This window comes from Rhinatrema bivittatum, chromosome 8 (assembly GCF_901001135.1).
Source record: "Rhinatrema bivittatum chromosome 8, aRhiBiv1.1, whole genome shotgun sequence".
NCBI classification, from domain to species: domain Eukaryota; kingdom Metazoa; phylum Chordata; class Amphibia; order Gymnophiona; family Rhinatrematidae; genus Rhinatrema; species Rhinatrema bivittatum.
Genome location: NC_042622.1, coordinates 129,613,763 through 129,637,204, shown reverse-complemented (window position 1 = coordinate 129,637,204; position 23,442 = coordinate 129,613,763). Strand labels below are relative to the sequence as shown.

Below are 23,442 nucleotides of genomic sequence, written 5' to 3'. Positions count from 1 at the left end.
GAGTACTGATATCCACACCACCCACAGCCCAGCAGGAATGTATTCACCATTAACGTCCATCCACTCATAACACAGGTTAGGAAAACTTTTTATAAGACAAATGATGTGATTGGTCAGGAGACCTCCAACCATTTGTGCAATATAAACTTATTGGGAAGGTTCAGTATCGACCACCACCAATTTGTAGCTGGGCTTCAATGGAAAGTTTGTACAACTTACAAATTTATCTTGGACCTCCTATTTTAGACATCCATTATTTTGCTCCAAATATTGACCTGCTGGTGGTGACTTGTGTGCTATTGTATTCCACCTTTGGCAAGTTCACTGGAAAGGGAGTCAAATCAATAATTAAAAAATTAAAGCTCTGGCATTAAAAACAATAAAAGAGACCTCTGCAGACCCTGCAGGACTAAGCACCTCTTCCCACCTCACCTCAGGTTTTATGACTCAGATGTAAAACACACCCTGCAGCAATACAAGTAGTGAGGTGAACCTAAATGTTTCTTATTCCTGAGAAGTCCGCTCATCTGAGATGTGCAAAACCACTCACCCTGCTCATTAACTAAAAGAGCTGGGGGGCAGGGGTGACTTCCCAAAACAAAGAGGGAGATTTCATCCTTGTACTGCGCTAATGCCATTGCATCATGAACATTTGCGACACCATCAGGACTGCGACGTGACTTGAGGTTTGAAGGGAGACTTCTAGCCATTTGCGACTGGTAGTCCCATTTCTTCTAGTTGAAATAAACACTAAAAAAAAAAAAATTAACATGGTGCAATAATAGGATGGCATTAAGAAAGCTAGAACTGGGCAAAGGCCTCCCTCTAAAATCTGTATCGCATTACATCCCTGTAACACTGACGTCTACTGGTCGGAGGTCCGGAGAAGAGGGTGGCAGGGTGGAAGAGATGGGAGCTGGCCTGCAGGTGCTGGAGAATTGCCAACAATCCTACATAGACTTCCTTCCATTACATAGAATCCAAACTTTCTAGCACATGTAAAGCAGGAAGAATACCTACCCCAAGACAAAAAAAAAAAAAGGAGCTAACCCTTTTTCAAACACTCCACTTAAAAGAAATATATATGTATATTTTTTTATTTATGCTGAACTGAACAGTCACACCGATGGTGGCAAGCGTTTCACATTAACTGCTGCTTCAGGGTGTTATATCTTTTAGGTGGAATATGTTCCACAAAATTCAGCACATTTATTTTTTTTGTACATGGAGCTGCTCACTCTCTAAATCATTTAGAGAGTGAGCAGTAATCAATTGTGCTGAATTTTGTGGACCATATTCCGCCTAAAAGATATATCATCCTGAAGCAGCAATTATTGCGAAACGCTGGCCACCGTCGGCGTAACGGTTCAATTCAGCATAAAAGAAATATCTGCATCCATGAAAGAGATAAGTCTTAAAAAATTTTTTTTAATATATATCAAAAAATCCTAAAAAATTGTTTGGAACAATAAATAGTCTGTATTGGAGGTTTTTTGACCAGTGATAAGATTATCTCAAGCAAGCTAAAAAATTTTACTTGCCAGATTCTGAGGTCTTTTCCTCCATTTATATAAACTTGTTTTCACCACAAAAATATTAATTAATCAATAAATATTTTTCTTGGGAGTTCTATATAGAATTGTGTGTTTCACATATCTCCCTTCTTGCCTACGTTAGGTAGAGTTTTTATCTAAATATCTAGTATAAAAGAAGTGATCCCACTGTAAAAATGTAGTTCCAAACATGAAAGTACCCGATCCACAAAGGCTCTTCCTTCATTCTGTGTCTAGGTGAAAGAAGGATGAATCGGGTCCTAAATTTGCCGACAGTTTTCACAGCTCTGCTCCTTTGGGTTTCAGTATTTAGAGACAGGTCTATTAGTCACTGCTGCTTTTATACTTCATGTGCATTTCCAATCATTTTTTTATTTTAACTTTACAGCAGGACATTTTAGACTGAACTGGTGAGAGAGTCAGGAAGCCCAGAAGAGAAGGGAGGCTAGCTGAGCAAACAAAACCCCCAGACCCTTATCACCATGTGCTACATTTAGTAATAGACAGAGCGGGGAGGGGGAGGGCAAACAAGAGAGGAAGAAAGAGAAAGACAGAAAGGAGGGACAAGGTGAGTAAATAAGAGAGGAGAGGGAGACAGAAAGACAGAAGGGAAGGACAAAGGGAATAAAGAAAGCATGAGAGTGGGGGGGGGGGGGGGAAGGAGGAGGTGAATAAATAAAAGGGAAGGGAGAAGGTGAAGAAGCTAAAGAGAGACAGGAAGGCATGTTGTCCAGTAGCTGCTAGACAATGCAAGTCCAGCTTGTACAGTTAAAGGACCAGAAATATTCAACCCAACACAAAAAAGATCACCAGGTGGAGATGTTCCCTTTTCTTGGACATTACAAATTTCCTTACAAAGATTCAATAACTGATTGCCATCTTTAATCTGTCTCTTTAGAGGCCTTACAATTAATTTTGGGCCTGATTTACTAAGCCTTTTTTCTTCCCATAGCCACAGAATGGCCCTTTGGGAGGTGATGACAGAACAGAATAAGGGCGAGGGATCGTCTTCATAGCCGCTGATGCTCAGAGGACCCTGTAAGAGGTGGAGGCCCCTACACTCTGTGGGCAATATCAACATTGTAGCAATGGGACCCTGTGCAGAATAAAAAAAAACCAAAGTGGACCATGTCCATCTCTTACACTATGTGGGAGGAGTAAGGCACAAGTGGAACTGTTGGGATATAACTCATGGGCGTAGTCGCGATGGGAGCCCCAGGCATGAACCAGAATCCACATTGCTGCTGCTGCTCTTGCTGCTCCTTCTCAGCTTTTTGATTTGATCTGGAGATCTGAGGGGACGTGGAGTCTGTTTCTTCATCTGGCGCTGCTCAGAAGCAGAGGAAGGGGGCACAAAATCAAAATCACTTTCAGCCAAATACTAAATGTTCTAAGAAGTTATCCAAGAGCATGGAGGAGGCACGAGCCCCTCTTACTGTACTGTTCCCAAAAACAAGACTTCCTATAAGGAATTCTTAAAGGCAGCGGCTGGAAATGAAGGAGACTAAACTTCTTTCCCAACAAACTCTGCTACACATTCATTACAGTGACTCCTACTGAGAGAGACTGAAAGTGAAGGAGCAATGACCACATCGATTCACTCAGAGCACTTCAACACCACCCCGCACAGTGCACCTTCACCTGGGAGACACCGGACCTGCCGGAGCGGTAGGGGCTCTCAGTCAGTACCTTTCTACCTCTCCCCACAGAGCCTGCTCCTGGGAGACTCTGGGACTGTAGGAGGAGCAGAAATAGGGGACCTTAGTCAGTAGTCCTCCAGCAAGTATACTTAGACAAAAGTTTATAAACTTGGGTAAAATCTCTGAAAATACCCTTTAGAGGGAGCAAACTGGTATCTCACCACGTGCTGGCTTCTCGCTGGTTGTCCTGGTGGCATCAGTCTTGCTCCCCCTGCACAGTGGACATGATGCTCTCTTTGGAGTGCTGTGCTGAGCAGATCTCCTTAGGTCTCCCATGGAAACAGACCTTATAACTGGTAGAAAAAAAATTATGGGTTAAAAGCCCTAGAAATTTCATGCACTGCAGAGAGAATCCCTATGCCCAGGTCCTACCTGGGTAGTTTCCCTTTGAAAATTGCCTACCGAGTACCCATGGACTTGGCACCTCCTGTTTCAGCAGGTCAGCAAACCAAGGCACAGCAGCGCATGCAAATGTGAAAAATTAAATCTATGCATGTTTTCCTATCCCCTGCCCTGCAAGCTAACCATACCCCCAGGGAACACGTTTTTTTGAAATCTGGCTAAAAGTACACACATTGTGAAAGCCACTGCATACCTTCACCTGCTGGGGGAGGACAATTTTCCAGCAGGAAAATCCAACTTGGTAACAAGATAATTTTGAAAGCTATCCTGTAAAGGAAAATTGGTCTTACCTGCTAATTTTCATTCCTGTAGTACCACAGATCAGTCCAGACTCCTGGGTTTTGCCTCCCCTCCAGCAGATGGAGACAGAGAAAGTTTTACTGACACTGCCACTTAACATGAGGTGCCCCCTGCAGTCCCTCAGTATTGAACTGTACCCAAACCAGACGAAGAAACAAAAGCAACACCTTAATTAACTAATTTCCCCCTAACGTGCAGTGGGAAGAGGAAACCTAAGAACGCAAACCATACCCCCACAAACCCTGTGTAGGATCAACAAAAAGCATGTGCCATTCTTCAGAAAAATCACAAAAAGCAATTGAGCGGACTCTCCAATGCCCCCTTTCTTCCTGTGGGCAGGAACTCTGGATTGATCTGTGGTACTACAGGAACAAAAATTAGCAGGCAAGAACCAATTTTCCTTTCCCTGTACGAACCCAGCTCAGTCCAGACTCCTGGGATGTACCAAAGCTTCCCTAAACAGGGTTGGCCTGCGAGAGTCCCACTCACAGTACACTTTCACCAAAGCCCATGGCTGTCGGGGCCTGGACATCCAAAGGGTAATGCTTGTGAAAGTGTGCAATAATTTCCAAGTAGCCACTCTACAGATCTCCTGTAGTGAATGCACTCGCAGCCTCTCCGGAACAGGGCGATCTCGATAGATATATGCAGAGCAAATAGCCTCCTTCAACCACCTCTCTATTGTGGCTCTTGATACCTTATGACCCTTTTTGGCACCACTCCAAAACACAAAGATGATCCGACAAATGGAAGCCGTTTGTGACCTTTAGGTGCTGCAAAGCAGCACGCTTAATGTCTGTCTTAACTCTTTCACATTTGCAAGGACACTCCCGCATCAGAAATTCTCAAAAAGGGCTTCCTACATGATAAGGCCTGAAGCTCAGCGTTTCAACGAGCTGAACAAATTGCCACCAAGCGACCACTTTTTGAGATCCTTCATAGTAGTTCGCTTCAGAGGTTTGAAAGGAGGTGCACACATGCTCTTAAGTACCACATTAAGGTTCCAGGAAAGGCAAGGTTTCTGAACTGGAGGGCGCAAATATCTCGCTCCCCGAAGAAAAACGCACAACATCTGGATGTGCCACTAGAGATACTCCTCGAACCTTACCACGAAGGCAGCCTAAAGCCGCCACCTGAACCCTGAGGGAATAAAAGGATAAACTTTTAACCAAACCCTCGTGTAGAAAAGGCCAAAACATCTACCACAGAGTCTTGCCTAGGATCAATGTTCTACCCCATACACCAAGTATCAAAAACTCTCCAAACTCTCACATACACCAGGGAAGTGGAAGTCTTTCTAGACTTTAAGAGGGCAGTGATGACCCCTTCCGAATAACCCTTATTCCTCAATCGCTGCCTCTCAAAAGCCAAGCCACTAGACAAAAGCGATCTGCCTGATCCAAAGAAACGGGTCCCTGATGCAGTAGATTGGGCAGATGAGCTAGCCGTAATGGACCATCCATTGCTAGGTAATCACTTCACCTGGATGGACCTCTATGAGTTGCGAGATCTTGCCTACCAACAGCCAAGGAGGAAACACATACAGAAGGACACCCGTCGGCCAAGGCAGAACTAAGGCATCCACTCCTACTCCCGTTTCTCTTCGTCAACTGAAGAACTGCGGGGCCTTGGCATTGACAGAAGTCGTCAGATTCATGCACGGCATTCCCCACCTGCAGCGGATAAGGCATATTGCCTCCTCGGATAGCTCCCACTCTCCTGGGTCCAGCTGGTGTCGGCTCAGAAAATCCGCTTGAACCTTGTCCGTGCCCACTATGTGGGAGGCCGCTAACTGCTCCAGGTGCTGTTTTGCCCAGCCAATCAAATCCTGGGCTTCCTGAGCCACTGCCAGGCTTTTGGTGCCCCCCTCTTGATTGATGTAGGCTACCGTTGTCGCATTGTCCGACAAGACCCTCACAGACTCCCCCATCACCAGGGGCAGAAACGCCTGTAGAGCTAAACGTATGGCTCTTGTCTCCAAACGACTGATGGACCACAAGGCTTCCTCTGGCGACCACCGGCCTTGCACACAGTGGTTCTGACACACCGCTCCCCAATGAGAGAGACTGGCATCGGTGGTGATGATCATCCAGGTCGGGATCTTCAAGTCCATCCCTCGCCTCAACTTGTCCGGCTGGAGCCACCAAGACAGACTGGACCGAGCAAATTCTAAGCGGAAGAGGAAGCTGAAATTGTTCTGACAACAGGTCCCAGTAGGATAGTAAAGCTGACTGCAGAGGCCTCCTATGAGCAAATGCCCATGGAACCAACTCCAAAGTGGAAGCCATAGACCTGAGAACTTGCAAGAAATCCCAGACCTGCGGTACTTGCATCTGCAATAATCCGTGAACTTGCTTGCAGCTTGGAAATCCGGTCTTCAGTGAGGAAAGCCCTCCCCACCTTGGTCTTGAAATGCCCCCCCCCCCAGGAATTCCAAATTCTGAGAAGAAACAAGATGACTCTTGGCCAGATTGATTATCCAACCTGGCGAGTGCAAGCGGTCGAGAACTACAGCCACTGCTTTCAGACAAAAAATCTCCGACTTTGCCCGAATCAGCCAGTCATCTAGATAAGGGTGCACGAGGGCACCGTCCCTCCGGAGAGCCGCTGCCACCATGATCATCACCTTGGTGAAAGTCTTGGGCGCCGTCACCAGACCGAAAGGCAGGGTGCAAAATTGAAAATGCTCCCCCAGAATCATAAATCCCAGAAATCTTTGATGATCGGGCCGGATTCCTATGTGCAAGTAGGCCTCGGTCAAATCAAGAGATGCCAGGTACTCCCCTTCGTGAACTGAGGTTATCACCGATTGCAGGGTTTCCATCCGAAAATGAGGACCTTTTAGAGCTACGTTTACCTTCTTCAAATCTAGGATTGGACAGAATGTGCCCTCTTTCTTGGGGACTATAAAATAAATGGAATAATGGCTCATCCCCTGCTCTACCAGGGAACAGGCACAATGGCCCCAAGCTTGCAAAGACGACCTATGGTTTCTCGCACTGCCAACCTCTTTTCTCGATAAGTGCACGGAGAGACAAGGAACCAGTCTCTTAGCAGCCAAGCAAATTCTAAAGTGTAACCTTGAGTTATCACGTTTAAGACCCACTGGTCGGAAGTGATCTTGGTCCACTCCTTGTAGAACAGAGCCAACCAGCCCCCTATAACTGGAACCGAGGAGTGGACCAGCATCACTTCATTGTGCGAATTTGGCTCCACCTCCGCCAAGAGAAGAGCTATCTCTGCCTGTCCTACACCCCCGAAAGGTCAGGTTCCATGACGGATACCTAGCTGAGGACATGCTCTGAGCGGCCAAAACCGCTGATTCCCTCTAAAGTGGGAATGGGGATGAAAGGAGCTTTTCGTTTTGGGCTTATCTTCCGGCAATTTATGGACTTTATTCTCACAGAGAAACTTAATCATCTCCTCCAAATCTTTATCAAAGAGCAACTTCCCCTTAAAAGGCAGAGCTCCCAACTGGGACTTGGACGAAACATCAGCCGACCAGTTCCTCAACCAGAGGAGTCTATGAGTCGAGACCGCTGACATCATAGTCCTGAAGGAGGTCCTGACAAGATCATATAAGGCATCCGCACCATATGCCACCACAACTTCCAGATGTTCCGCTTGTCTCGTCTCCGATTCAGACAAGGACATGTCAGCCTGTAACTGCTGCACCCAGTGTAGGCCGGCCTTCAACATAAAACTGCTAGACATAGCAGCTCCAACACCAAGGGCCGACACCTCAAAAATCATCTCGAGGTGGACCTCCAGCTTCCTATCTTGAAGGTCCTTCAAAGCCACAGAACCAGCCACCGAAATGGTTGTCTTCTTAGTACCTGCCGAAACCGAAGTATCCACTTTCGGGAACTTCAGAAGCTCAAACGTATTCTCTGGCAAAGGATATCCATGGCCCTACTGACTTTCAGGCCTGTCGAGAGTATCCCACTCCCTAAACAGCAAGGTGCTAACAGACTGTTATAGTTTCGAGGTATTTGAGTGGATTCTTGGGTACTGTGGGAGATGACCATGCCCACAGGGAGGAGCCCCGTGGGGTGCCACAGTACTGGGCTAGACTCGGGACACACAAACACCCTGGGGGTCCTCCTCAGTGCCTGAAGGGGGCCCTCCAGCATCTGGACCTCCCCTGGAGGTCCCTGCCACCAGAGACAAAGACAGAGGGAAATCGCTCTCAGCGGCCAGCGAGGCATCCCTGAGATTGGTCAATATGACTGCCATTTCTGCACTCAGCAGGAAGGGATCGCTGACGGGCTGCTGTGCTGGCGAGAGCCTCCCAGGCTCACAGCGACGGACCTGCCTAATCTCTGCCGCGCTCCCTGAAAAGCATCCCCACTGGAGAGGCACCAGGAGCATTTTCCGTCATAGGATAGCCATGCGCACAAGTCCCCACATGCTGCGCAGCATGAAGACAGTCGTCAGAAAGCAGGAACAGAGTTGAAAGCCACAAGAGGAAGGGGAGAATAAATAGAGAGCCACCGGAATGTTAAAACAGCCGAGCCAGGGTAAAGTTGTGCCGTCCCACGGCAATTACCCACCTGCTTAAGAACATGCCATACTGGGTCAGACCAAGGGTTCATCAAGCCCAGCATCCTGTTTCCAACAGTGGCCAATCCAGGCCATAAGAACCTGACAAGTACCCAAAAACTAAGTCTATTCTATGTTACCATTGCTAGTAATAGCTGTGGCTATTTTCTAAGTCAACTTAATCCTTTTTTAAACACTGCTACACTAACTGCACTAACCACATCCTCTGGCAACAAATTCCAGAGTTTAATTGTGCGTTGAGTGAAAAAGAACTTTCTCCGATTAGTTTTAAACGTGCCACATGCTAACTTCATGGATTGCCCCCTAGTCTATTATCTGAAAGAGTAAATAACCGATTCACATCTACCCATTCTAGACCTCTCATGATTTTAAACACCTCTATCATATCCCCCTCAGCCGTCTCTTCTCCAAGCTGAAAAGTCCTAACCTCTTTAGTCTTTCCTCATAGGGGAGCTGTTCCATTCCCCTTATCATTTTGCAGATGATGTTTTTTTCTCACCTCCCCACGCCAATCCTTACCAGCACTCTTAGCCCTTTTTCAAATATATGAAGCGCTTTCTGGTATGCGAATTAACTGGGACAAATTTGAAGCACTAGCCTTTCCGGAGACCCTTCGGGAGAGATGGGGGGGGGGGGGGGACTAAACTTTAATATACAAGAAAGTAACACTTCCCTTAAGAATGGCTGCAGGCTCAGGCTGATCCTCAGGTCAATAGAACTGGGACTCCCAGTTGTCAGCCCTGTCAAGCTAAGAAGGACCGAGCAATAAAGGATCCCTGACCCCCTGCTCGTCCACCTCAGGAACCAGGGGGCTGACCCCACCAGGATCTAACAACCCCCTGAGAGGTAATCACTCCTAATCTCTGTAAAATTTGTCTTCTCTCTTTTTTTTTTTTTAAACCTTGGACTGCAGGCTTTGCACCTCCACTATCTGCAGGAGACAAATACTGAGGGGCTGCAGGTGGCACCTCGTGTTAAGTGTCAGTAAAACTTTCTCTGTCTCCATCTGCTGCAGAGGAGGCAAAACCCAGGACTCTGGACTGATCTGGGTACCTACAGGGAAATGGGAGGAGATCTGCTAATAAGCAAACACATTACCACTCCAGATTACAATTTTTCCTAATAACATATCTAATTCAAAACTGGCTGGGTAATACAGATGCAAATTCCCCTCCAGTGCCATGGTTTCCTTTTCTTGCTCCACAAATGTCTTCTGTTGTCTCACTTTCCCAATCTCTGTAAGAAACAAAATCTGTTTATTGAGCAAGAAGGACAGTGCAACAGATCTGAACCCTTTTGTTCAATTAACATGTTATTTCTTACGGAGATCTGTATATATTAAAAAAAAAAAAAGAAAAAAAAAAAAAGGGAGCGAACATGAGAATTGTCATAATGGGGAAGAGGCACAATCCATCTTGCCCAGCATCCTGCCTCTAATGGTGACAAACAGGGGTGCTTAGAGGAAGTCTATAAGGACAGAGCATGTGTAGGGTGGATGGTCCCTTATCAGACCCATCCAGTGGTCAAGTTTTCAGGATGCCCTGAAGCTCTTATCTGGCTCAGCAAACCTCACTTCACAGTGGTGTGAGTACAAGCCCATGATCTAATTTGTGTTTTACCCCTGAAGAGAGTCTCTCTCACAGAGGTAAAATCATCTTCAAAAGCACTATAATGCATTTTTTAAATGTGTAAGAACCCAGGCCTAGCAGACTATCAAAGTGGGTGATTGCCTTCAACAAAAGTCATCATAATGCTGACATAGAGCTAGGAAGTGCAGGAGGAAGGTGAGTTTATAATCGCACTGCCCAACAGCAGTATATAAAATATCAGTCACCAAGGTGAGGATAGGACATGACAAATAGCTTCTCAGCTGATGCCCTTGCTCTAATCCGGTGGTTTTTACATAGTGGAAACTGGGAATAGCAAGGAAAGTGTGCATTACAGCTACAAATAATTGCTACAGTACTGTGTGTTACAACTTACACATTGTTCTGAATAAGAGAAGGCATGCATGTACCACGGGGATGAGCAGATGCACGAAAGACACATGGCTGAATACCTATAAAAAATGTGCTTCTATATGGTAATAGCAGGACATATGGTATATTTATGATTCCTACAACCTGCCCTAATCTTGGTACCTACCTTAAACAAGCCTTCAAATGACCTGGACCATGCCGAATACCCTTATACAGGACAATGTACTCCATCAGCATTCTTTAATCATAGGTGGTTCGTTAAAGGAAAATTGGTTCTTACCTGCTAATTTTCTTTAAGAACATAAGAAAATGCCATACTGGGTCAGACCAAGGGTCCATCAAGCCTAGCATCCTGCTTCCAACAGTGGCCAATCCAGGCCATAAGAACCTGGCAAGTACCCAAAAACTAAGGGGTAGATTTTTAAAAAAAAGCACGTTCGCGTACTTTTGTTGGCGCACAAGGCGCAAACAAAAGTACGCTGGATTTTATAAGATACGCGCGTAGCCGCGCGTATCTTCTAAAATCCTGGATCGGCGCGCGCAAGGCTGCCGATTTTGGGCAGCCGGCGGCCTCCGTTCCCTCCGAGGCCGCTCCGAAATTGGAGCGGCCTCGGAGGGAACTTTCTTTCGCCCTCCCCTCACCTTCCCCTCCCTAACCCACCCCCCCGGCCCTATCTAAACCCCCCCCTTACCTTTATCCACGGATTTACGCCTCCCGGAGGGAGACATAAATCCACGCGCGCTAGCGGGCTGCTGGCGCGCCGAGACCCGACCCGGGGGCGGTTCCGGAGGGCGCGGCCACGTCCCCGGAACCGCCCCTGAAACGCCGCGCCCCGCCCCCAAAATGCCACGTCGTTCGGCCCCGCCCCCGACGCCCCCTTCAAAAAACCCCGGGACCTACGCGCATCCCGGGGTTCTGCGTGTGCCGGCGGCCTATGGAAAATAGGCGCGCCGGTGCGCAAAGCCCTGGCGCGCCTATTTTCCGGGCGGATTTACGCGAGCAGGGCTTTTAAAATCCGCCCGTAAGTCTATTCCATGTTACCATTGCTAATGGCAGTGGCTATTCTCTAAGGGGTAGATTTTCAAAAACGGCGCGTTCATGTACTTTTGTTGGCGCTCCAGGCGCCAACAAAAGTACACGGGATTTTAGTAGATACGCGCGTAGCCGCTAAAATCCTGGATCGGCGCGCGCAAGGCTGCCTATTCCGTGTAGCCGGCGCGCGCCGAGCCGCGCAGCCTGCCGCCGTTCCCTCCAAGGCCGTTCCGAAATCGGAGCGGCCTCGGAGGGAATTCGCTAACGCCCTCCCCTCACCTTCCCCTCCCTTCCTCTACCTAACCCACCCCCCCCGGCCCTGTCTAAACCCCCCATACCTTTGTTGGGGGATTTACGCCTCCCGGAGAGAGAAGTAAATCCCCGCACGCCAGCGGGCCGCTGGCGCGCCTAGACGCAACCCAGGGGGCGGTTTCGGAGGGCGCGGCCACGCCCCCGGACCGCCCCGGGCCGAAACCACGCCCCCGGGCCCGCCCCTGAAACGCCGCATCGCTCGTCCCCGCCCCCGACACGCCCCCCTCGGAAAACCCCGGGACTTACGCGAGTCCCGGGGCTCTGCGCTCGCTGGTAGGCCTATTGAACATAGGCGCACCGGCGCGCAGGGCCCTGCTCGCCTAAATCCGGGCGGATTTACGGGAGCAGGGCTCTTAAAATCCGCCCCTAAGTGAACTTAATAGCAGGTAATGGACTTCTCCTCCAAGAACTTATCCAATCTTTTTTTAAACACAGCTATACTAACTGCACTAACCACATCCTCTGGCAACCAATTCCAGAGTTTAATTGTGCGTTGAGTAAAAAGAACTTTCTCCAATTAGTTTTAAATGTGCCCCATGCTAACTTCATGGAGCGCCCCCTAGTCTTTCTATTATCCGAAAGAGTAAATAACCGATTCATATCTACCCGTTCTAGACCTCTCATGAAACAGGAGAGTTAGGGCATCCCAACAGAGAGGTTCCATTAAAAGCAAACATAGTCCATATGCCTATATGTAAAAAATCACCAAAGCTAATGATTTCCGAATTATCCCTATCAACTGAAAAGCTTGTTAATACAAACAAAAAACACACTTTAAAATGTCTGTATTCCAATGCCAGAAGTCTAAGTAGTAAGATGGGAGAGTTAGAGTGTATAGCAGCAAATGATGAGATTGATATAATTGGCATCACAGAGACTTGGTGGAAGGAGGATAACCAATGGGACAGTGCTATATCAGGGTACAAATTATATCGCAATGATAGGGAGGATCAACTTGGTGGGGGTGTGGCACTTTATGTCCGGGAGGGTATAGAGTCCAACAAGATAAAGATCATACAAGAGACTAAATGCTCAGTAGAATCTATATGGGTAGAAATCCCATGTGTTTTGGGTTATAGTATAGTGATAGGAGTATACTGAAACATGGCTGAAATATACAGACATTGCCCTAACCAACCAATTATCACTACAGCTCTACGACATATTCTCAATACCCAGACAAAAAAAAAAAAAAAAAAGAGGTGGCGGCATACTTTTTGCTGCGAAAAAAGAGCTAAGATTAATTCCTCAAAATTTGAAAACTGTCTCCAGACTAGAAATTGGCCTCTTCAAATCCAACCAACTACAAAGCTACCTAATCTACTCCCCCCTGGGCTCCTAGACTCAGACCCCTTCCCTCTCATTGAACCCATCGCCAAACACGTCAACACTGACTCCCCAGCTATCATCTCGGGGGACTTTAACATCCATGTAGACATGACGCCACCGACTCCCAACTGCGAAGCCCTATTATCCTCCTTCAAGGCTATGGGATTCAAGCAAATCATCAACAATCCCACCCACAAATCTGGCCACACCCTGGATCTCATCTTCATAAACTCAACCCTTCAAGCAGGAAGTTCGCATGCGTGGCATTTTAGAAGTTGGTGGCACGAGGATTGGTCGAAAATGATATATGTAAGTGTTATATGCTAGAGTTGATTAATCGAGAATTTCTAGTAAAATGTTTATGCTGAGTAAATTTTGATGTGGGGCTTCGTTGGCACTTTACAGTCGAGAAGTTTTCGTTGCACGCTGAGCATATTTTTGATGTTGGATCTTTCCAGCAGTTTACAACTGAGAAGGTTCCGCTGCACGCCGAAAAGTATACATTGGTGAAGCCTGGAAAGGTTAATAATGTCGGCGCAGCTTGCAGGCGCGGTATTGCTGAGAATTATTGTGTCGGGGGAAATATTATTAGAAAACTGAAGAACAAGTAAGTTGTTATAAAGTTGTTTGGGTAATTGCCAGGTTCTTGTGGCCTGGTTTTGGCCTCTGTTGGAAACAGGATGCTGGGCTTGATGGACCCTTGGTCTGACCCAGCATGGCAATTTCTTATGTTCTTATTTTAAACATCTCTATCATATCCCCCCTCAGCCGTCTCTTCTCCAAGCTGAAAAGTCCTAACCTCTTTAGTCTTTCCTCATAGGGAAGCTGTTCCATTCCCTTTATCATTTTGGTAGCCCTTCTCTGTACCTTCTCCAATGCAATTATATCTTTTTTGAGATGCGGTGACCAGAATTGTACACAGTATTCAAGGTGTGGTCTCACCATGGAGCGATACAGAGGCATTATGACATTTTCTGTTTTATTCACCATTCCCCTTCTAATAATTCCCAAAATTCTGTTTGCTTTTTTGACTGCCGCAGCACACTGAACTGACGATTTCAATGTGTTATCCACTAGGGATGTGAATCATTTTTGAACGATTAAAATTATCATCAGATAATTTTAAAATAGTCCAAAATCGTTAGAGTGCACGATACAATACAAATGCCCACGATTTATCGTCAGGGGCATTTGTATTGTATCGTTAAATAGGGCACACCAAAAAAGCCCCTAAACCCACCCTGACCCTTTAAATCGACCCGACCCATCGCTAATTATTTTTTTACGGAGGCCCGCGCCGCAAAAACCCCCAAAAAAACCCATCCGACCCTTTAAATCGACCCCCCCCCCACCCCCCCCAAAACCTTTTAAAGTTACCTGGTGGTCCGGCGCCATCCAGTGCTCCTACCATGTGACAGGGGCCGGCCAATGGCACGGATACCCTGTCACATGGTAAGGGCAAAGGGGCATAGGCACCATTTTTTTTTTTTTTTAGAACAGGTGATGCCTGGGAAATCTTTCCCCGAGGCCCCCCTGGATCTCTCCTCTCCCCGAGGTCCCCCTGGATCTCTCCCCGAGGTCTCCCGAGGCCCCCCTGGACCACCAGGTAACTTTAAAAGGTTTTGGGGGGGTCGATTTAAAGGGTCGGATGTGTTTTTGTTTTTTTTTGCGGTGCGGGCCTCCGTAAAAAAAAAATAATAGCGATAGGTCGGGTCGGGGGGGGGGGGGGGTTGATTTAAATGGTCGGATGGGTTTTTTTGTTTTTTTTGGGGCACGGGCCTCCGTACAAAAATAATTAGCGATGGGTCGGGTCGGGAGGGGGGGGGGGTCGATTTAAGGGGTCGGATGGTTTTTTTGTTTTTTTTGCGGTGCGGGCCTCCGTAAAAAAATAATTAGCGATGGGTCGGGTCGGGAGGGGGTCGATTTTAAAGGGTCGGATGTGTTTTGTTTTTTTTTTGCGGTGCGGGCCTCCTAAAAAAATGTGAATTGGAATCAGAAACGATTCCAATTCACATATCTTAACGATCAGATTCGAGCCCCCCCGCAGCCGAATCTGATCGTTAAGACGATCTGGCACACGATTCACATCTCTATTATCCACTATGACACCTAGATCTCTTTCTTGGGTTGTAGCACCTAATGTGGAACCCAACATTGTGTAATTATAGCATGGGTTATTTTTCCCTATATGCATCACCTTGCACTTATCCACATTAAATTTCATCTGCCATTTGGATGCCCAATTTTCCAGTCTCACAAGGTCTTCCTGCAATTTATTACAATCTGCTTGTGATTTAACTACTCTGAACAATTTTGTATCATCTGCAAATTTGATTATCTCACTTGTCGTATTTCTTTCCAGATCATTTATAAATATATTGAAAAGTAAGGGTCCCAATACAGATCCCTGAGGCACTCCACTGCCCACACCCTTCCACTGAGAAAATTGACCATTTAATCCTACTCTCTGTTTCCTGTCTTTTAGCCAGTTTGCAATCCACGAAAGGACATCGCCACCTATCCCATGACTTTTTACTTTTCCTAGAAGCCTCTCATGAGGAACTTTGTCACAGATCAGTCCAGACAGAATAAGCGCACCACCCTAGGGTCATCTCTTTCCATGACGGGAACCTCGTCCAGATCTGATAATTCCTTATCTATATCAGATACCTCGTCTGCCAGCGCATCCGCAGGATCATCTGGACTATCTCCTGGATCATCCCCCAGATCAACTTGTCCCACATCCAAATCATTTAACGCAGCCTTCTCTTCTCCTGAAACCCATCCAAGCTCCAGGAGATGAAGAAGCCCCACTGACCTTGTCGGCATAGCCAGTCTAGCCTTCTTAGCCGAGTGGTGGGACTTCTGGGAGGTCAGACACTTGCTCCCTGCTCCCCTTATTGCCAAATAGGTCTTATGGAGCAGCAAGACAAAATCTGAGGAAACCCTCTCTGAAGCACTGGATTCATCACCTATCACATCCTCATCTGGCCCCTGCCCCTCCCCCCCCATTCCTTCCCAGTCCTCCACTGAGGAAAGACCCACTGGAGAAAGTGGGGGAGGGGAGTCCTTGGGCTTCCTTGTAACTGCATGCTTCTTGCCACGTGGAGGCAAGTTGGCTGCCGTTTCCCCAGCCCACCCAGGGCTCACGGAAAACAGGACCTGCCAACTGTATAACCTGCTTGCCGTTCGTAGCCTCCGTGCAGGTTCCTTCCTGAGCTATGGCTGGAGCACAGCAAGGCTGCATTGAGGCAGGATTGCCGGCACACTTTCCCACACCAAGCGGCAGCTGCCGTAACGCAATTACTTGTGCTGCGGTCACCCTAATGTCGGGAGCAGAGCTAAGAGCCATGCTCCCTGTTGGCGCGACAACGCGCCTTGGTCGCTGCCCTGGGAACCCAGTGCTGCCTTGGAGACAAAAGTGCCTGCTTTTCATCCCCTGCTGCTTGGCTCCCAGCATCCGATCAGCCCTGCACTGCTCTCTCAGCTTTTTATTTTTAAAGGAACAGTACCAGCAGTAAACAAAGAACCCAGTAAAAATGAAGGGTATACTTTCCTGCTTTGGCTGCCAGCTGGGGGAGAGAAGACCTCAGAGGTAGGGAGGGAACCAGGACTCCTGGGTTTCACCTTCTCTGGATGCTGAGGGCAGAGACCAGTCAGGGATCACCAATCCCCCGCTTGCCCTGCTCTACCTGCTATTTTTTCCTTTTCCTTATTTTCTTCATTTCATTTTTTTTTAAATCTAGACTGCAGGTTTGCACCTCTACCATCTGCTGGAGACAGAGAAATACTGAGGGACTGCAGGTTGCACTCTCAGTTATGTAGCAGTGCCTGAAAAGTTTTTATTCTCTGCCTCCATCTGCTGGTAGGGATGCAAAACCCACTTGTCTGGGCTGATCTGGGGGTATGAACAGGAATTACAGATTCATCTGAAGGAGATAAAACTGGAAGATACATGAAGTGTGCCTTCTGCAGGTTGTGGAGAGAGAGTTACCTGGAGGCTGTGTTCCAGTGCCCTGACAATGAGAACAGGAGATAGGGTCTAGGTCCTCTCCGGGGCTCAGGGAACCAGGAGCTTGCATCTGGTACTCTGTTCCTGTGAAACACATAGGGAACACAGTCAGCGAGGAGAGAAAGTAACAAAATGCCTTTGTCTCTCACACTCCTGCTATAGATAGAGGAGGAGAATGTATGGGGGTGTCTCTACTGCAACAGGCGAGTGTGAAGTAATTTGGATTGAAATACTACCTGTGTAAGGGCCCCTGAAGATGAACGTGTCATGCAGTCTTTGGGGGTGCTGCTCCATGGACCATGCCTTTCTGTATTTCCGATCTTGAGGCCTCAATAAGGAGCGATCAGATTCCGAACCTGAACCAAATCAAAAACAAAAAATTGAGAAATGGCTTTGCAACTGACTTAATCACTGTAGGAGGCATGTGCAGCCCAACTCTTTGAGCCAATGTGCAAATGAAGGAATGCAGGTGTGCAAAGAAGGGCAGTGTTTCCAATAAACAAACACACATGATTTGAAGGAATAACGTTTAAAAACTATTCCCACACAGTGGCGGATTCCCAATGAAGACCGGCCTGGGGATTCGCCGCCCAGGCAATACCACATGGTCTGCCAAGCGCGGCTCTGTCACGGCTGTGCTCGGCAGACCACGTGACTAGCATGACCGGCCCACCGGGGGATGCCCGATCCCCCCGATAGGCCAATCCGCCCCTGTTCCCACAGGGTCTACATGTATAGAACTTACAAACCGACTAGGAATCTAAGGTCAGCTGGACACTGCCTCGTCGATGTTCCTTCAGTGAGCTCTGTTCATATGGAGTTTTGGGAAGGAAAACACAAAAACAAAACCCCCCTTTGCAGTTGCTGGTCCTCTATAATGGAACTCTGTGCCTGAAGAGCTCTGGAAGGAGCCCTACATTTTCTACATTTAAAAATCACTTGAAAACTTTTCTGTTTAAAGAAGCTTTTGGATTGCTGTAAATTCTTTGCTCTCCACTAGTCCTGGATCTTATGAGGACCACAGTGCACTTTAGTTCAGCATGGCATTCAAATACAATAGGAGGCTTTTATTTTATTCTGCAAGCTGAGTAATAATCTGTTAGATCTGTTATTGTATAATTTTGTAGTCTTGCTGCAACTGTTTATGTTTTATTGTAAACTGCTTAGAACCCTGGATTATGCAGCCTGTAAATATTTTAAATAAATACGTGGGAGAGGTATTTGTTTGCGATGGTAAGGACTAAGTTACTTTCCCAGGTAGTAATGGTTTTTATGTCCACAGAAACTGTTTTGTTCGCATGAAGCCCGGTTAATTTAGGTAGCCCCTGCTAATGCCGACAGACACGTAAGGCAACAAACCTGAAGTAAAGACTAGCGAATGGCATTCCCGCAGAACTTTTCAGCTATCACATTAGACTATGCCTCATCCCTGCATGTGCAATCTCAAATTTTTCCTCAGTTTATTCTCTAATTTGTCTGCTTAACTGAGGTCATAGACAAACAGACGGACTGACATGATCTACTCGCTAGGCATTAGTTCTTTTACTTTATAAATAAACTGGATGCATGAAGATGTCATCCTCATTAAGGATGTTCCTCTTCCCACATCCCTCCTGCCTCTTTCACAAACACTGAAGAGATTTTATGTCACCATGCTTTGTATTATCTCCCATGTGGATAATTTTGGGACTATTCACTCTGTTCTGTTGATTCTGTGTGCAAAAACTTTACAAAATTATTCTAAATTCAAAAGCCATCATACTTACAGTGTCTCTCAGTAAGTTAAAGGTATATGTGTATGTAACTGTGGATGAGGTGCGTTGGTGGCAGTTCTGTGCACTGTAACACTACGACACAGGTACACAGCAGTATCCTGGGATTGGCAAGCTGTTTTAGAGATAAGAAAATTGGTTCTTATCTGCTAATTTTCGTTCCTGTATTACCACAGATCAGTCCAGACTCCTGGGTTTTGCCTCCCTGCCAGCAGATGGAGACAGAGAAAGTTTCACTGGCACTGTACATAACCCAGAGTACCACCTGCAGTCCCCGAGTATTGACCTGTACCCAAGCCAAGATGACAGCAAGAACCATAAATTTCTAAGCAAGCTTCTAAGCAAACTCCCTCTCCTCCAACAAGCTAGAAGAAGGTGAAGTTGCCCAAAAAGACAATGGAAAACTTGTTTCCCAAATTTAACATAAGTGATCAGCATTAAAAACCTCCAACAATCTGCACTATATACAAAACAACAATACAAGCAATGGACTCTCCCCCCCCAGTAAATGGGCGGGCCTCTGGACTGATCTGTGGTACTACAAGAACGAAAATTAGCAGGTAAGAACCAATTTCCCTTACCCTGTGCATACCAAGTTCAGTCCAGACTCCTGAAATGTACCTAAGCTCCCGTTAACTTGGGTGGGACCTGGAGCGTACTGCTCATAGAATCTGTCACCATAGTACATGGAAACTGGAGCCCTGACATCCAAGCAATCATGCCTAGCAAAAGGGTGCAACAAATTCCCAGTAGCCGCCCAACAAATTTCATGCGGTGATGCCTGTTGTGACTCAGCCCAGGAAGTCGCCTGAGAACATGTCGAGTATGCCCCTAAACCCCCGACAGTGGGCGCCCTTTAGATATGTAAGTCAACTTGATTGCTTCCTTCAGCCACCACACAATTGTAACCTTATGTTGCGCCGGAGGTGGACCCTTGGCCCGAGGTGGGGTTGATGCTACCCGCAGGGCAAGCCATATGGGTCCCCACCATCGGTAGGCAGAGCTGGCTGATTGATGGAAGCCGGCTGGAGCTTCGCCAATACCAGCCCTCATTCCCTGCAGGTTGAGCCCTTGGGTACCGGGGCTGGCTGGTCTTAGGTGGGTCTCCGTCTGAGGTCTTCCTGGACGTGGTGAAAGAAACAGCCAGAGGTCAGCAGCGGTAGCTTGGGTAGGAGGACAAGTCCAGACGAGGCAGAGTCCTAGAGACCAGGGTGCCAAAGGAGAACAAGTAGCAAGACGGGATGCCCAAGCAAGAGCAGGTCGAAGCCTGAGAGGCCAAGTCCAGAGTAGATTCAGCTGAGACGTAGAAGATGAGGCTGTGGTCGGGACAGGTGGCAAGCAAGAAGAAGCGGTAACACGAGCACAGATCAAACCAGGAGTCAGTCCGAGAATGGTCAGGCAAGGCAAAGGTCAAACCAGGAATCAAACAGGAGCGTAGTCAGATGAAGCAGGCGTCAAGCCAGGAATCAATCAGTAGCGTGGTCAGACGAAGCAGGGGTCAAGCCAAGAATCAGTCAGTAGCGTAGACAAAGCAGGGTAGACCCGGAACACAGGAACAGGGATGGGAACGGATACCAGGAGCAAGGCAGGAACAGGAACCAGGAACCAGGATCACAGATGAAGCACAGGAACGAGCAACTAAGCACACGACTAGCATGGAGACCTGTTGCCAAGGCAAGGAAGCACTGGCTGGGCCCAGCCATAAGTAACGGGACCCGATGACGTCATCATCCGGGGCCGCGGGGTGGTTTCCCACCACGGCCCCTTTAAAAGTAGAACAGATGCGTGTGCCTAGGAGACGGCGTGGTGCGAGACAGTGGCATCTCCCCGCGGGCCACGCAGGGAGACCCGCCGCGGAGCTGGGAGATCCGCAGAGGAGCCGGGAGAGCTGGAGGCAGCTCGGGTGCACAGGCGGTTGCCTACGGCCGCAATAGAGGAGGAACCGGGAGCTGGAGCAGGCAGATGGGGGTAAGTGGGCCCGCGGCCGGCACACGCAACACCTTAGACGCAACACCTTCCCTTCTTTGGACCACTCCACGTTACAAAGAGGTGATCTGATTTATGGAAATCATAAGTGACCTTTAGAAACCTTAATATTTATTTATTTATTTAAAAACTTTTCTATACCGTCGTTAAGTTGGTTAACCATCACAATGGTTTACATAGGGGCACAACAATAAACATAATAATAATGCATGCCTCCCATCTAAGAGTTAAGCCCCCCCCCCCTTGTAAAGCGTAGAAGAATCCAAATCCAGAAAAGGTGGAAGCTCCACTGTCCAACCAAGATGGAAGGCCGAGACTACCTCAGGCAGAAAAGAAGGCATCATGCATAAAGATACCCCCGAATCCAACATCTGTAGGAAAACCTTCCCCACCTTGGTATCAAAACGCACTCCTAGAAATTCCAAATTCTGAGTAGGGGAAAGATGACTCTTGGGCAGATTGATTATCCACCCCAGAGATGTGGGGAGGACCAAGTACAATGCCTGCCGGCAAAGGACTTCTGACTTTGCCCAAATCAACCAGTCGTTCAGATAGGGATGAATCAGGATGCCTGTTCTTCGGAGGGCCACAGTCCTGGGAGCCATCGCCAGACTGAACGTAAGGGAACAAAACTGAAAATGCCTTCCCAGGCCATGAATCTTAGATATCTTTGATGATTGGGCCATATTCCTATATGCAAGTATGCCTCTGTTAAATCCAGGAAGCTAGGAATTCCCCCTTGTGCACTGCTGCTATTACAGAATGCAAGGTCTCCATCGAAAAATGAGGCACCTTGAGAGACATGTTGACCTTTCTTGGGGATGACAAAATAGCAGCCTGTCCTGCATTCCTCCAGGGGGACCGGAACAATGGCCCTGAGCATCTGAAGGCAACTGATGGTTTGCTGTATCACCAGCATTTTTTCCCTCGTAAGTGCATGGGGAGACCATGAATAAGTCTCTTTGCGGATGAGCAAATTCTAAAGTGTAACTTTGCCTTATCACGCTTAAAATCCACTGGTCCGACATGATCTTGATCCACTCCTTGTAAAAAAAAAAAAAAAAAAAAGTCAACCGACCCCTGGTAGCTGGAACAGAGGAGTGGACCAGCCTCTCTTCACTGGGTGGATTTGGCTTCACCACTGCCCTAGCTAGAGCAATTTCTTTTGGCCTTCAAGCATGAAAGGACTGGTTCCAGGACACTTGCCTCCCTGAGAACTGTCTCTACATGCCACTTGCAGCCCTGTCAGGATGAAAACACTTATTGCCTCTGAAACAAGAGCATGAAGGAAAAAGACCCTTTCCCTTTCGGTTTATCTCCAGGCAGCTTATGACCTTTACTTTCCCCCAGGTGTTTAATCAATTCCTCCAAGACCTGACCAAAAAGCAGCTTTCCCCTAAACGGTAAAGCTGCCAACTGAGTCTTGGATGGCACGTCTGCCGACCAGTTCCTCAAGCAAAGGAGTCTCCCGGCTGATACCGCTGACATCATTGTTCAGGAAGAAGTCCTAATGAGGTCATATAATGCATCATCTTCATAGGCAACCACAGCCTCCAGCAACTCTGCCTGCTTCGCTTCTAAGTTAGACATGGACTTGTCCACCTGCAACTGCTGCACTCGGCGCAGACCCGCCCTCAGCATAAAACTGCCACACACCGCAGCCCATATGCCGAGGGCAGACACCTCAAAAATCTTCTTGAGGTGAACTTCAAGCTTCCTATCCTGAAAGTCCTTTAGCACAGCAGCACCTGCCACCGGAATTGTCATTTTCTTCATGACTGCCGAAACCAAAGCATCCACCTTCAGGATCTTCAGGAGTTCAAGTGTGTCCTCAGGCAAAGGATATAATTTGTCCATCACTCTGCTAACCTTCAAGCCAGTCTCAGGAGTATCCCACTCCCTAAATACCAATTTTGACTGATCCTCACCTCCGGAGATGTAGCAGGAACAAAGATCGCCACAGGAAAGTCGTGCACGCGCTTCGCTGCACACCATGTAGCATGATGTCGGGGCAGCGGGGCTGCAATTACAGTCAGGCACCCAAGGAACGGAACAAAAAAGGAAGCCGCTTCAGCTCCTCTCATGAAACACAGCTCCACTGCCGATTAAAGAAAGGAACACTGCAAGACTTCACTTTCTCTTTTTTTGTAAACTTTACCAGTGCACAGCAGAAGAACAAGAAATTACTTCTCTGAAACCTGAAGAAAGGCAGCAGGCTTTGTCCGTCCTCCAAAGGGTGAGGGAACTGGAACCACCAGCTTTCAACCCTGGGTGATAAAGGACTGATCAATGATGGGTCCCCAACCCCCTGCTTCTCCGCCTCAAAAACCAGGGGGAATGGTCCTACCAGGACCTACCAACCACCTGGGAGGCAATCTAAGAAAGATCAAAACTTCTTTCCCTACATTTTTTATTTATTTATTTATTTTTACAAAAACACAGACTGCAGGGTTTGCACCTCCACCATCTGCTGGAGACAGAGAAATACTGACGGACTGCAG

The 23,442-nt window shown here is 47.6% G+C and overlaps 1 protein-coding gene across 3 annotated transcripts in view; it reads right to left on the bottom strand.

The window, feature by feature from the left end:
• The window catches only part of AKNA (AT-hook transcription factor), a 123,023-nt gene that overhangs the window by 6,174 nt on the left and 93,407 nt on the right, over positions 1 to 23,442 (bottom strand). For 2 of the 3 annotated variants that reach the window (XM_029611374.1, XM_029611373.1), the window contains exons 18-21: positions 17,420 to 17,539; positions 17,166 to 17,267; positions 3,415 to 3,546; positions 2,697 to 2,880 (exon numbers count right to left, since the gene is read on the bottom strand). In XM_029611374.1, the coding sequence (XP_029467234.1) occupies positions 2,697 to 2,880; positions 3,415 to 3,546; positions 17,166 to 17,267; positions 17,420 to 17,539 (538 nt within the window). Of the gene's footprint in view, positions 1 to 219; positions 751 to 2,696; positions 2,881 to 3,414; positions 3,547 to 17,165; positions 17,268 to 17,419; positions 17,540 to 23,442 lie in introns of all 3 variants that reach the window. The other variant, XR_003858109.1, reaches the window with a different exon arrangement.